The sequence below is a fragment of the Poecile atricapillus genome, chromosome 1 (genome assembly GCF_030490865.1).
Source record: "Poecile atricapillus isolate bPoeAtr1 chromosome 1, bPoeAtr1.hap1, whole genome shotgun sequence".
NCBI classification, from domain to species: Eukaryota; Metazoa; Chordata; class Aves; order Passeriformes; family Paridae; genus Poecile; species Poecile atricapillus.
The window spans coordinates 701,279-713,343 of NC_081249.1; the positions used below are offsets into that span (position 1 = coordinate 701,279).

Consider the following 12,065-nt stretch of genomic DNA (forward strand, 5'->3'; position numbering starts at 1 on the left):
GCTCTCCTCTGTGCCACAAATCACAGCTCCCTGTGCCACAAATCACAGCTCTCTGTGCCACAAATCACAGCTCTCTGTGCCAGAAATCTCAGCTCTCTGTGCCAGAAATCACAGCTCTCTGTGCCACAAATCACAGCTCTCTGTGCCAGAAATCACAGCTCTCTGTGCCACAAATCACAGCTCTCTGTGCCAGAAATCACAGCTCTCTGTGCCACAAATCACAGCTCTCTGTGCCAGAAATCTCAGCTCTCTGTGCCACAAATCACAGCTCTCTGTGCCAGAAATCACAGCTCTCTGTGCCACAAATCACAGCTCTCTGTGCCAGAAATCACAGCTCTCTGTGCTCTCTGTGCCACAAATCACAGCTCTCTGTGCCACAAATCACAGCTCTCTGTGCCACAAATCACAGCTCTCTGTGCCAGAAATCACAGCTCTCTGTGCCAGAAATCACAGCTCTCTGTGCCAGAAATCACAGCTCTCTGTGCCACAAATCACAGCTCTCTGTGCCACAAATCACAGCTCTCTGTGCCACAAATCACAGCTCTCTGTGCCACAAATCACAGCTCTCTGTGCCAGAAATCACAGCTCTCCTCTGTGCCACAAATCACAGCTCTCCTGTGTGCCAGAAATCACAGCTCTCCTCTGTGCCACAAATCACAGCTCTCTGTGCCACAAATCACAGCTCTCTGTGCCACAAATCACAGCTCTCCTCTGTGCCACAAATCACAGCTCTCCTCTGTGCCAGAAATCACAGCTCTCTGTGCCAGAAATCACAGCTCTCTGTGCCAGAAATCTCAGCTCTCTGTGCCACAAATCACAGCTCTCTGTGCCAGAAATCTCAGCTCTCTGTGCCACAAATCACAGCTCTCTGTGCCACAAATCACAGCTCTCTGTGCCAGAAATCTCAGCTCTCTGTGCCAGAAATCACAGCTCTCTGTGCCACAAATCACAGCTCTCTGTGCCACAAATCACAGCTCTCTGTGCCAGAAATCACAGCTTTCCTCTGTGCCAGAAATCACAGCTCTCTGTGCCAGAAATCACAGCTCTCTGTGCCACAAATCACAGCTCTCTGTGCCACAAATCACAGCTCTCTGTGCCAGAAATCACAGCTCTCTGTGCCAGAAATCACAGCTCTCCTCTGTGCCACAAATCACAGCTCTCTGTGCTCTCTGTGCCACAAATCACAGCTCTCCTCTGTGCCAGCCCGGGGGCAGCTGAGCCCCTTCCCATCCCCAAACCGTCCCAAAGGGGACGAGGGCTGGGCGTGGCCCAACGGGAAGTTCTGCCTTGAAAACTGGAATTGGAATCAGGATCCTCCTGTAGATCTGCCTGGCCCCCACCCCAGAGAGGATGGGGTGGGCACAGAGGGCACCAGGATGCAGATGTTGCCCGTGATGATGTGGACAAGAGGAGCCAGGACCTTCCCAAACCTGTGTAGAATGCCAGGTTCTGGAATCCCTGGTGCTGGAAAAGCCCTCCCAGCCCATGGAGTCCCAGCTGTGCCCGATGCCCACCTTGTCCCCAGGGCAGAGCCCTGAGTGCCACGTCCAGCCCTTCCTTGGGCACCTCCAGGGATGGGCACTGCAAAGCTCCCTGGGCAGCCCCTGCCAAGGCCTGAGCTCCCTTTCCATGGGCAAATTCCTGCTGCTGTCCACCCTGAGCCTCCCCTGGCCCAGCCTGAGGCCATTTGCTCTTGTCCTGGTTTTATCATGGAATCACAATAAAATGGTTTGGAACAGCCCCTCCATTCCCAGCCCTGCCATGGCAGGGACACCTCCCACTGTCCCAGCTGCTCCCAATGTCCAGCCTGGCCTTGGGCACTGCCAGGGATCCAGGGGCAGCCCCAGCTGCTCTGGCAATTCCATCCCAGCCCCTGCCCACCCTGCCAGGGAACAATTCCTGCCCAAGATCCCAAGATCCAGCCCTGCCCTCTGCCACTGGCAGCCATTCCCTGGCTCCTGGCAATTCCTGCAGCCCTTGGCCCCAGTCCCTCTCCAGCTCTCCAGGAGCAGCTCCGTGGCTCCTCTGGGCTCTCCCCAGCAGCTCCAAGTCCACCCAGGATTAAAATATTCCCTCTGCATGGGCCCAGGATCTGTTTGGCATCCTGGTGCTGGGACAGACATCACCCACACAGTGAATTAGTGCATTTGTTTATCATTTCTCTTCCTGGCTATTCCCAGGCAGCAGCTTCTCCCCCGTGATGATTCAGTCCCTGAAGTCCCAGCAGTGATTAGGGAGATCAGCTTCCTTAAGACACCTGAACTTTTCCATGCAGGTGTTTTTGCAGGCTGAGGCGTTGCTGGTGGCAGAGGAGCAGGACCTGCAGGTGTTGTGGGTGCAGGCAGGATCAGGTCACACACCAACCTGGGTATGTATTTTTTACTTTAACCTGGTGTTGGGGCAGGGTTTTTAAGTGCAGTGGACGCTCTGAGCCGAGTTCAAGCTATGGCCAAGCCAAGATGGAATGTGAAAGAATCCACCCAGAAAAGCTGCCAGCGAGCAGTGCCAGTGCATCTGAGTGGGCTTTGGCTCTGATGGAGCTACTGAGCTGCTTCATCACCTCCAGACATCCCAGATTTAGTGAGTTTTGTGGTCACAGTCACACACCTGCAGCCACCACTGGCTGTCTCAGGTTAATTACAGCAGTGCTAATTACCTGGCTGTTCCTTGGTTAAACACAGCTCAGACAAGCTGCAGGCACGCAGGGTGACATCTGCCAGTCCTGTCTCCTGGGCTGACCTGCAATTCCCTGCTCCTGTCCATCCCTCGTGCTTGTGCACGCCTGGGGATGGCAAAGAGAATGGGCAGTTGGGAAAGTGCTGAGCTCTGGTGAGATGCAGGCTTGTAGCAAGATAAAAACACTGGGATGGTGATCTGGGGTGAGTTTGGAGTTACAGCAGTGGGAGAGCCCGAAGCCACCTGGCTGCACCCTCCTGCCAGGGAGCTGTGCAGAGCCAGAAGGTGCCCCTGAGCCTGAAGGGACAGCAGCTCCAGCTGGGACACTTCTCATGGGCTGGGACCTGATCCTGGACACCTCTGTGTGTGTGTGACCCTCCCTGAGGCAGAGTCAGTTTAGATGGGATCTTGGGCAGGAATTGTTCCCTGGCAGGGTGGGCAGGGGCTGGGATGGAATTGCCAGAGCAGCTGGGGCTGCCCCTGGATCCCTGGCAGTGCCCAAGGCCAGGCTGGACATGGGGAGCAGCTGGGACAGTGGGAGGTGTCCCTGCCATGGATGGGGGGCTCTGGGTGGGCTCTGAGGTCCCTCCCAACCCAAACCAGTCTGGAATTCTGCAATAAGGAAATAAGGCTGGAGCAGCACTGTGAACCAGAAGGACCCAGTAAAGCTGAGCCTGGCTGAGCAGCATTATTTAATAACCTGGAGGACTTTGTTACCCAGGATGAAGTGCAGAAATTGCTGCCCAGAGGATCCAGTACCTCAGAGAGGGAGGAGCTGTTTTTTCCCAAGCTCAGGATTACAGGATCTCAGACAAGTTTGCCCTTTCCAAACAAACAATTCCCGCACGAGACATGTTTCCTGCTGGAGTGGCTTGTGCCAGCTGCAGGATCACAGCTGCCAGGCTGGAAACAGAATCCTCTGAGCAATAAACCATCATCAACACCATCATCTGGGCAGCGCTGTCACAATATTGGCTTTGCAGTGTTCGGCCCCATGGGGCCAACAACGATGACTGAGCCAGGCTGAAAAACCTCCTGGTTTGTGTCCCTGCCTGGATCCAGGCTGAAAAACCTCCTGGTTTGTGTCCCTGCCTGGAGCCAGGCTGAAAAACCTCCTGGTTTGTGTCCCTGCCTGGAGCCAGGCTGAAAAACCTCCTGGTTTGTGTCATGGGCAGGACTCAAAGTGACTTGGAGGAGAGATGAAACTGTTCTGGGGTCAAGGAAGCCAAATGCCTGGAAAGCCGGGGCAGTGAGCTCTGGCCCTTTGGTATTTTGGCTAAAGCAGAGGATCCAAGTGCCTGGGAACATTGCATCCCATTCCCAAAGTGCCAGCAGCCTGCTTTAACCCTTCCGTGCCTGCCTTCCCTGTAGAACAGGACGAGTCTCAGCTCTTCCTGCTTTTCCCAGGGGCTGGAGGGGACACAGCGCTGGTTTTCCTTCCTAACACAGGGACAGGGACCCCGTGGGTGGGGTGCCCATGCAGAGAGGGGCTCCAGCAAGGTGATTTGGGTTTGGGCTCCAGCAGGAACAGCCCCACAGCGCTGTTTCATTCAGGGCTCCAGGCCAGGGAAAGGCTCAGAGCGTGTGCAGGAGCATCAGCTCTCACAGCAGGAATCCTCTGGGCAGCAGGTGCTGATGGTGCAGAGGCACATCTCATGTCCCAAGGTGGGGCTCAGACGGGACAGAGCAGCCCAGAACATGGCGTGGTTTCCACCTGCACTGGCGTGAGGGAGAGCAGAGTCCTGCTGAGCTCATCCTCCAAGTGCTCTGGGTCTCCTTCTCCCACCTCAGGTTTTTATACTGATGAAAAATAAATGTGCTCAACCTCGAGTTTGTGACTGTGGAGGGGAGGGATGGAAGCAGCAGCCAGGAGCCAGCCTGGGATGGGAGGGGAGGGAAGAGAACTCCCACGTGTTTGGGCTGAGGCTGTGTGAGTCTGTGCCTTGCCAGGGACAGCTTGCTCTGTACTGGAAAGCTGCTGGTGGATGATCCCCAGGTGAATCTGGTGTGTCAGCAGGACCTGGTGTGTCAGCACTGCCCGGCCATTGCTGCTCTCTGGGGAGAAACATTTTCAGCACAAATCAAGGCGTAGGTCCTGCCCACCACACTCAGACTCTTCTTGTCCCTCCAGGACAGTTCTCTGGAGTCTCTGTGTTACCTTCAAGCTTCTCCCATCTGAATAAACCCTCAGAAATTGGTATTTTGCTCTTCCTGCCTGCCTTTGTGGGCTTCTATCATGGGTGGATGACACAAGGAAGACAGAGCAGCAAAAGGGAATTTCATGATCACATTTAATTTCCCAGAGCACTGTTTTGCTCTACAAATTTGGAGGAATTTCCTGTGTTGGGCCCATTGAGGGAAGCCAGGGCTGGAAGCTGACCTTGCTGTCCTTGTTCTCTCCTCTTGCAGCTCATTTCAGGATGTCAGCTGAGCCCTGGCAAGCAACCAACAAAGGAACAAACCCTTCACAAGCAACAGACTGAAAGTCCCTTGGTTATCCCTGGTGGCACAACCTGAAACATCAGCTTCTTCCCCTCATAGGAACTTCCCAGCCACAACAACCCCTTTTATTCTGCATTTCTGATCCATTCCCCCTAGCTGGTGCTCACAGAATCCCAGGATCCTGGTGCTGGAAAAGCCCTCCCAGCCCATGGAGTCCCAGCTGTGCCCGATGCCCACCTTGTCCCCAGGGCAGAGCCCTGAGTGCCACGTCCAGCCCTTCCTTGGGCACCTCCAGGGATGGGCACTGCAAAGCTCCCTGGGCAGCCCCTGCCAAGGCCTGAGCTCCCTTTCCACGAAGAAGGGGTGATATGCTAATAATAATTCTAATAATAATGTGGATTCCTGATCTGGCTCTTGCACTGGAGCAGAGTCCCCATCTCATCCCCTGGTACCTCAGGACTCAAAACCTGGTGTATGTATTTAAACATAAATGAAGACTCTCCTGAATGGCTTCTGATCCCTTCAACAGGAGCTCCTCCTCCTCCTTCATCCTGGTGGGTGTCCCTGGCCTGGAAGCTTTCTCCACCAGCCTGGGCATCCTTTTCTGCTCAGCCTACATCGTCTCCATGGTAGGAAATGGGGCGGTTTTGCTGGTCCTGGGGCTGGACAAGGCCCTGCGGGCCCCCAGCCATTGCTTGCTGGGCATGCTGGCGGTCATCGACGTGGCCATGGTCACATCTGTCATCCCCAGGATGCTGAGCGTCCTCTGGCTGGGCTCTGCCGAGATTGGCTCAGTGGCCTGCTTTGTGCAGGTGTTCCTGGTGCACTCCACGACAGCCGGGGAGTCGGGAGTGCTCCTGGCCATGGCCATTGACCGCTACCTTGCCGTCTGTCACCCTCTGCGGTACCGCTCCATCCTGACCGGCCGAGCCATTGTCCAGCTGGGCCTGGCCATCGTGCTGAGGGCTCTCCTGTGCACGGTGCCCCTGATGGCGCTGGTGACGTCCCTGCCCTACTGCGGCTCCCGCCTGGTGCCCCACTCCTACTGCGAGCACCTGGCCGTGGCCAGCCTGGCCTGCGCCGGCCCCGGGCCCAGCGGCCCCTACAGCGTGGCCTGGTCCTCCCTGATAGTGGGGACGGACCTGGCCTTCATCGCCGTGTCCTACGGGATGATCCTCAGCGCTGTCCTGGGGAAGGAGCCCGGCTGGAAGGCCCTGAGCACCTGTGGGTGCCACCTCTGCGTGGTGCTGCTGTTCTACGTCCCCGGGATCGTGTCCATCTACTGCCAGCGCTTCCCCGGCGCCGTGGCCGCGGGCACGCGGGTCCTGCTGGCCGACCTGTAGCTGGCCCTGCCCGCCACGCTCAACCCCCTGGTGTACAGCGGCAGGAGCCGGCAGATCCGCCGGGCCCTGCTCAGAGTGCTCTCAGCCAGGAGGGTTTGTGCCTGATGCAGGGTCTGTGGCTCTCCAGGCGTGTTCGTCTCTGCCAAGGCAGCCCAGGGAGTGCGGGAGGTGACAGGGGCCGGGAGACTTTAATGAACTTTAATGAGCTTTAATGAACCCCTGCTCCATAACGAGGGTATTTGGGACTGGGAGCAAGAGCACACTCCAGGCCTTCTTCCCCTTCCTCCTCTCCAGGTGGTAGGAGCAGCAAGAACCCACCTTTGAGTTTAGAGATGTTCCCAGTGCCAGGAACAGCCCTGTGATAATTTCAGGACTCCAGGCACATCTGTGTCAATGCACAGATCCTGATCCAGGTGGAGAGATTTCTTCTGTGTTGTCTTCTTTAGCCCCCCTGGGCTATCCCAGAGGTTCTCCTCTCTGGGCCCCTCTTGCCTAAGAGACTGAGAGGATCATGGATTGTGGCTGAGCCCCAAACAGCTTTTCCAGGTTTCTGGGTGTTGGTGGAAACTGAGCACACTCAAAACTGAACCCTCCAAAGCCCTCTGTCCCTGCAGAGTCACAGAATCACCAAGGGTGGAAGACACCCAGCTGGCTGTGAGGGTGGAAGAGGAGTGGAGGGATGGGGCTGTATCCACCGGCTGCTCCGGCACTGGCACAGGCTGCCCAGGGAAGTGCTGGAATTACCATTCCTGGAAGTCCAGGCAGTGTGTGGATGTGGCATGTGGGGACATGTGTTAGTGGTGGGATGGCAGTGCTGGGGGAATGGCTGGGTTTGATGGCCTGGGAGGGTTTTTCCAAACTTAATGACTGTGATTAATGCAAGGATCCCAAAGGAAATCATCAAACACGGGGTGTCCAGACACATCTGGGGCAGAGCTCCACAGGTCACCCCCAAAATCATGGCAACGCAAGAGCTGGGTGCATCACAGTTCATCCCTCTGACCTCTTCTGGGTGGCTTGGAGCAGCCTGGTGATGTCTGAGAGCTTCCACGATGCAACAACCCTGCCCAGAGCAGCTGGGGCTGCCCCTGGATCCCTGGCAGTGCCCAAGGCCAGGCTGGACATTGGGAGCAGCTGGGACAGTGGGAGGTGTCCCTGCCATGGCACTGGGTGGGCTCTGAGGTCCCTCCCAACACAAACCAGTAGGTTCTGTGATTTTATGATGGTTCTGACAGCTTCATTTCGAGGTCTGTGAATCATCTGGTATTTCCCAGGAGTGTCCCTGTGGCAGCTCCTCACTGAGAGCAGCGGGGCAGAGGCAGCTCTCCCTCGGGTGCCCCTGTGGCTCGCACCCCGCTGACAAAACCTTTCCCTCGGCACAAAACAGAACTGGGTTTGTTTGGCAGCAGCTGTTTCCTGCATTGACTGCTGGAATTTAATTTGATTCCAATCCTTTCATTCTCTACTGACCAAATCACCTGTTGAGTTCCTGGGTTTTGTGCTGGGCTCTGGCTCAGGGTGGCAAGTGCAGCTGATCACATCAGTGTCCCTTCTCCCCAGGGAACATCCCGGGCACTGCCCACCCTGCTGGGGCTCCTGGAAGTTGGGCAGAGCCCACCAAAGACCCCTGGAGATGCTTCTCCCGTCTGTAAATGATCCAAGCCAGCTGCTGTGTTTGTTTCATATCTTAGCAGAGGGTGTTTGACATCGTTCAAGGCTGCCAGTCAAATAAATGACATTAAGAAATAAAGTTCTCTGATTTTCTTTCTCTCACGGAGGCCGGGACCTTCCTCCTCCATGCAGAGGACAGAGGCCTTTGTCTGCTTTTATCTGACTTCTCAACAGCTTCCAGCTCTCACAGGTCACAGAATCTTGGCAATGTGCAGAAAAGCCTCAGTAAGGGAGATACTGGAACTGGTGAGTGGAGATGGGAAACTGCAGTGCTCTGGGCCTTTAGTTTGTGTTCATTTTATATCTTTTAGTTTCTCAAGAGCTCTGCCATAAGGGTTCTCTGGCCAAGAGAAGGCAGGAGAAGGATGGCAGGGCCAGGAGGAGCAGACAGGTGGTGTTAAAGAGGAGGACAAGCAGAGGTTATAACCCTGAGGGGGATCAGAATTGTGTGTTGGTCTGTGGATGGACATTCTCCTCCATCTCTGCGTGCCCCCCAGCCTGGACAGTGCCATTTCTTCCAGACCCACAAACCTGGACAGACCAATTTCCTCCAGGCAAGCATCATTTAGTAAATCCTGTAAATTTGGTGTAACTGCAGGAGGTTTGACAGAACCTGCTCTGCAGAGTTTGGCCTTCAGTCCCACACGTGGGTGAGTGTGGAGCAGGAGCAGAACCATTTTAACTGGGCTCCCCATGGCTGGGACTCCCAGCCAGAGCTGCCAGGGGTGCCCGTGTCCCTCGGGGTCGGGCCACAGCAGGGAGCTCTGCCTGCACTTTGTCTCAGCCTGGTTTCACTGCAGCTTCTGCACGGCCCAAAGGAACATCAGGATGAGCCTGTGGCACCTGGACGTGCCCAGCCCTCTCTCTGAGCAGGAGGCAGGACTCCCTTGAGCTCTGCCACAGAAATGCTTCTGAAGGTTGGGCAGCGGCCAAAGAGCCAGAGGTCCTCAGTGGCCTCAGCAGTTCTGGGTTAAGGTTGGACCTGATGTCTTAAAGGTGTTTACCAACCAAAAGAATTCTGTGATTCTGGGATTATGCCACATTTCTGCCCACTGAGAGTGGCAACAGTGGCAGGAAGCCACAGCAGGGCAGGACACCGTGGTGCCAGCCTGTAGATGGGCATGGACATAGCAAAGGCTGGAGGAGAAGAGTCTGAGGGGAAACCTCACGGGAGTCTTCAACATCCTCCCGAGGGGCAGCGCAGGGACAGCTCCGGGCTCTGCTCCTGCCACAGGGACAGCAGCAGGGAGCGGCTGCAGCTGGCCCAGCAGGGATTTAGGTTGGCTTTTAGGGCAAGGCTCTTCTTTCCCCAGAGGCTGCTGGCACTGCCCAGGCTCCCCAGGGAATGGGCACGGCCCCGAGGCTGCCAGAGCTCCAGGAGCATCCAGGGATGCCCAGGCTGGGCTTGTTGGGGGGTCTGGGCAGGGCAGGGTGGCACTGGGGGATCCCTGGGGTCCCTTCCCTCAGGACATTCTGTGATTCTGAGTCCTCTGGGATGTGCTGATGGCAGCACCCGTTCAAAGCCTGACTGCAAGTAAGAGGTTCTGAGAACTTCTCCCCAAAGAAACAGAAAAAAGTTCCCTGATGCCATGGGCACTGTGGTCACACTGATGGTAGCCCAAATCCCAACCTTCCTGTCACTGTTACAGGGAGCTGCAGCAGGGGACAAGGACACCTGTGCCATGTCAGCCCCCAGTCCATCCAACACCAACCCTCCATCTTTCCTCCTGACGGGCATCCCCGACCTGGAAGCTTTCCACAGGTGGATTTCCATCCCATTCTGCATCAGCTACATCATGGCCGTGCTGGGAAACCTCCTGGTGCTCCTGGCCGTGGTGCTGGCCAGAAACCTGCACGAGCCCATGTTCTGTTTCATTGGCCATCATCGACCTCATCCTCTCCACTGCCCTCATTCCCAAGATGCTGGGCCTGTTCTGGTTGGATTTGAGGGAGATTGGCCTTGAGGCCTGCTTCATCCAGATGTTCTTCACCCACACATTCACCGCAGTGGACTCAGGGCTGTTCCTGGCCACGTCCTTGGGCTGCTATGTGGCCATCTGATGCCCGCTGTGGTACAGCTCCATCCTGAGCTGCCCAAGAGCCATCTGCCACCCACTGAGGTACAGCTCCATCCTGAGCTGCCCGAGAGCCATCTGCCACCCACTGTGGTACAGCTCCATCCTGACCTGCCCGAGAGCCATCTGCCATCCGCTGTGGTATGGCTCCATCCTGAGCTGCCCGAGAGCCATCTGCCACCCACTGAGGTACAGCTCCATCCTGAGCTGCTCGAGGGCTGTGCAGGCAGGATTGGTGTCCCTGGCCGGGGCAGCTGGCATCATGATCCCCCTGATGTGCCTCCTCAGCAGCCTGCCCTCACTGCTGATCCCTCACTGCTGATCCCTCACTGCTGCTCCCTCACTGCTGCTCCCTCACTGCTGATCCCTCACTGCTGATCCCTCACTGCTGCGAGCACACGGCCGTGCTGGGGCTGGGGCTGGCCTGGCTGATCTCTCACTGCTGATCCCTCACTGCTGATCCCTCACTGCTGACCCCTCACTGCTGACCCCTCACTGCTGATCCCTCACTGCTGACCCCTCACTGCTGACCCCTCACTGCTGATCCCTCACTGCTGATCCCTCACTCCTGCTCTGTGCTGGGGCTGGGGCTGGGGCTGGCCTGGCTGACCCCTCACTGCTGACCCCTCACTGCTGATCCCTCACTGCTGATCCCTCACTCCTGCTCCGTGCTGGGGCTGGGGCTGGGGCTGGCCTGGCTGATCCCTCACTGCTGATCCCTCACTCCTGCTCTGTGCTGGGGCTGGGGCTGGGGCTGGCCTGGCTGATCCCTCACTGCTGATCCCTCACTCCTGCTCTGTGCTGGGGCTGGCTGATCCCTCACTGCTGATCCCTCACTGCTGATCCCTCACTGCTGATCCCTCACTCCTGCTCCGTGCTGGAGCTGGCTGATCCCTCACTGCTGATCCCTCACTGCTGATCCCTCACTGCTGATCCCTCACTCCTGCTCTGTGCTGGGGCTGGGGCTGGGGCTGGCCTGGCTGATCCCTCACTGCTGATCCCTCACTCCTGCTCCATGCTGGGGCTGGCCTGCGCCGACGCTACAGCCACCGCTACAGCCCCAGCACGGCCACGCTGCTCGAGGGGACCGACTGTGCCCTCATCACCCTCTCCCACTGCTGGATCCTCAGCTCTGTGCTGGGGCTGCTGCCCCACAGCGCTCGGCTCAAGGCCCTCGGGACCTGCTGCTCCCACATTTTCATCATCCTGGTCTTTACCAAGTCAGGCTCCTCTCCATGTACCTGCAGATGTTCACACCCAGCCTGGCACCCCACGTCCAAGTGCTGGGGGCCAATTCCTGTCTGACGGTCCCTCCCATGCTCAACGCCCTCGTTTATGGCATAAAGGTGAAGCAGATCCAGGAAGGAATCTGCAAACTGCTGGGGCAGGAGCCACGAGCTCACGAGCTGCTAAAGGTGGCTCAGATTCTGAGAGACAGAAGAAGATCTCTCCCATCCCAGAACAGGTGTGAAGCTGAGTGCAGTGAATTGTCCCCCAGGAAGGTCCAGCTCTGTCTCCAGAAAGGGAACCCAGAGCAGATGCCTGACGCTGACACGGCGACAGCCGAATCACAGGAAACCAACAGGTGAGGGAGGGTGGGTCTGGGCAACTGCTCCTTTGGCCAGGGCACTGCTCCCTTCCAAGATACCACTTGGAAATCATGGAATTCCAGCTGTGCCTCAGGACAGCTCCAGCTGTGCCTCAGGATGATTCCAGCTGTTCCTCAGGACAGTTCCAGCTGTGCCTCAGGACCGTTCCAGCTGTGCCTCAGGATGGTTCCAGCTGAGCCTCAGGATGGTTCCAGCTGAGCCTCAGGACAGTTCCAGCTGTGCCTCAGGACGGTTCCAGCTGAGCCTCA

The 12,065-nt window shown here is 57.0% G+C and overlaps 2 protein-coding genes across 2 annotated transcripts; both read left to right on the plus strand.

Annotated features, from left to right (window-relative positions):
• The first annotated feature begins 2,342 nt into the window (after positions 1-2,342).
• LOC131588416 (olfactory receptor 52I2-like) lies at positions 2,343-7,619 on the plus strand. The gene is given in 2 exon segments (XM_058857290.1): positions 2,343-2,368; positions 5,086-7,619. A coding segment is annotated over 1 exon segment (942 nt). The 5' UTR covers positions 2,343-2,368; positions 5,086-5,624; the 3' UTR covers positions 6,567-7,619.
• Positions 7,620-9,814: 2,195 nt separating this feature from the next.
• LOC131588058 (olfactory receptor 52K2-like) lies at positions 9,815-11,796 on the plus strand. Its single transcript, XM_058856586.1, is given in 5 exon segments — positions 9,815-10,005; positions 10,007-10,201; positions 10,376-10,519; positions 11,254-11,432; positions 11,435-11,796. Coding segments are annotated over 5 exon segments (1,071 nt in total).
• Positions 11,797-12,065: the final 269 nt, after the last annotated feature.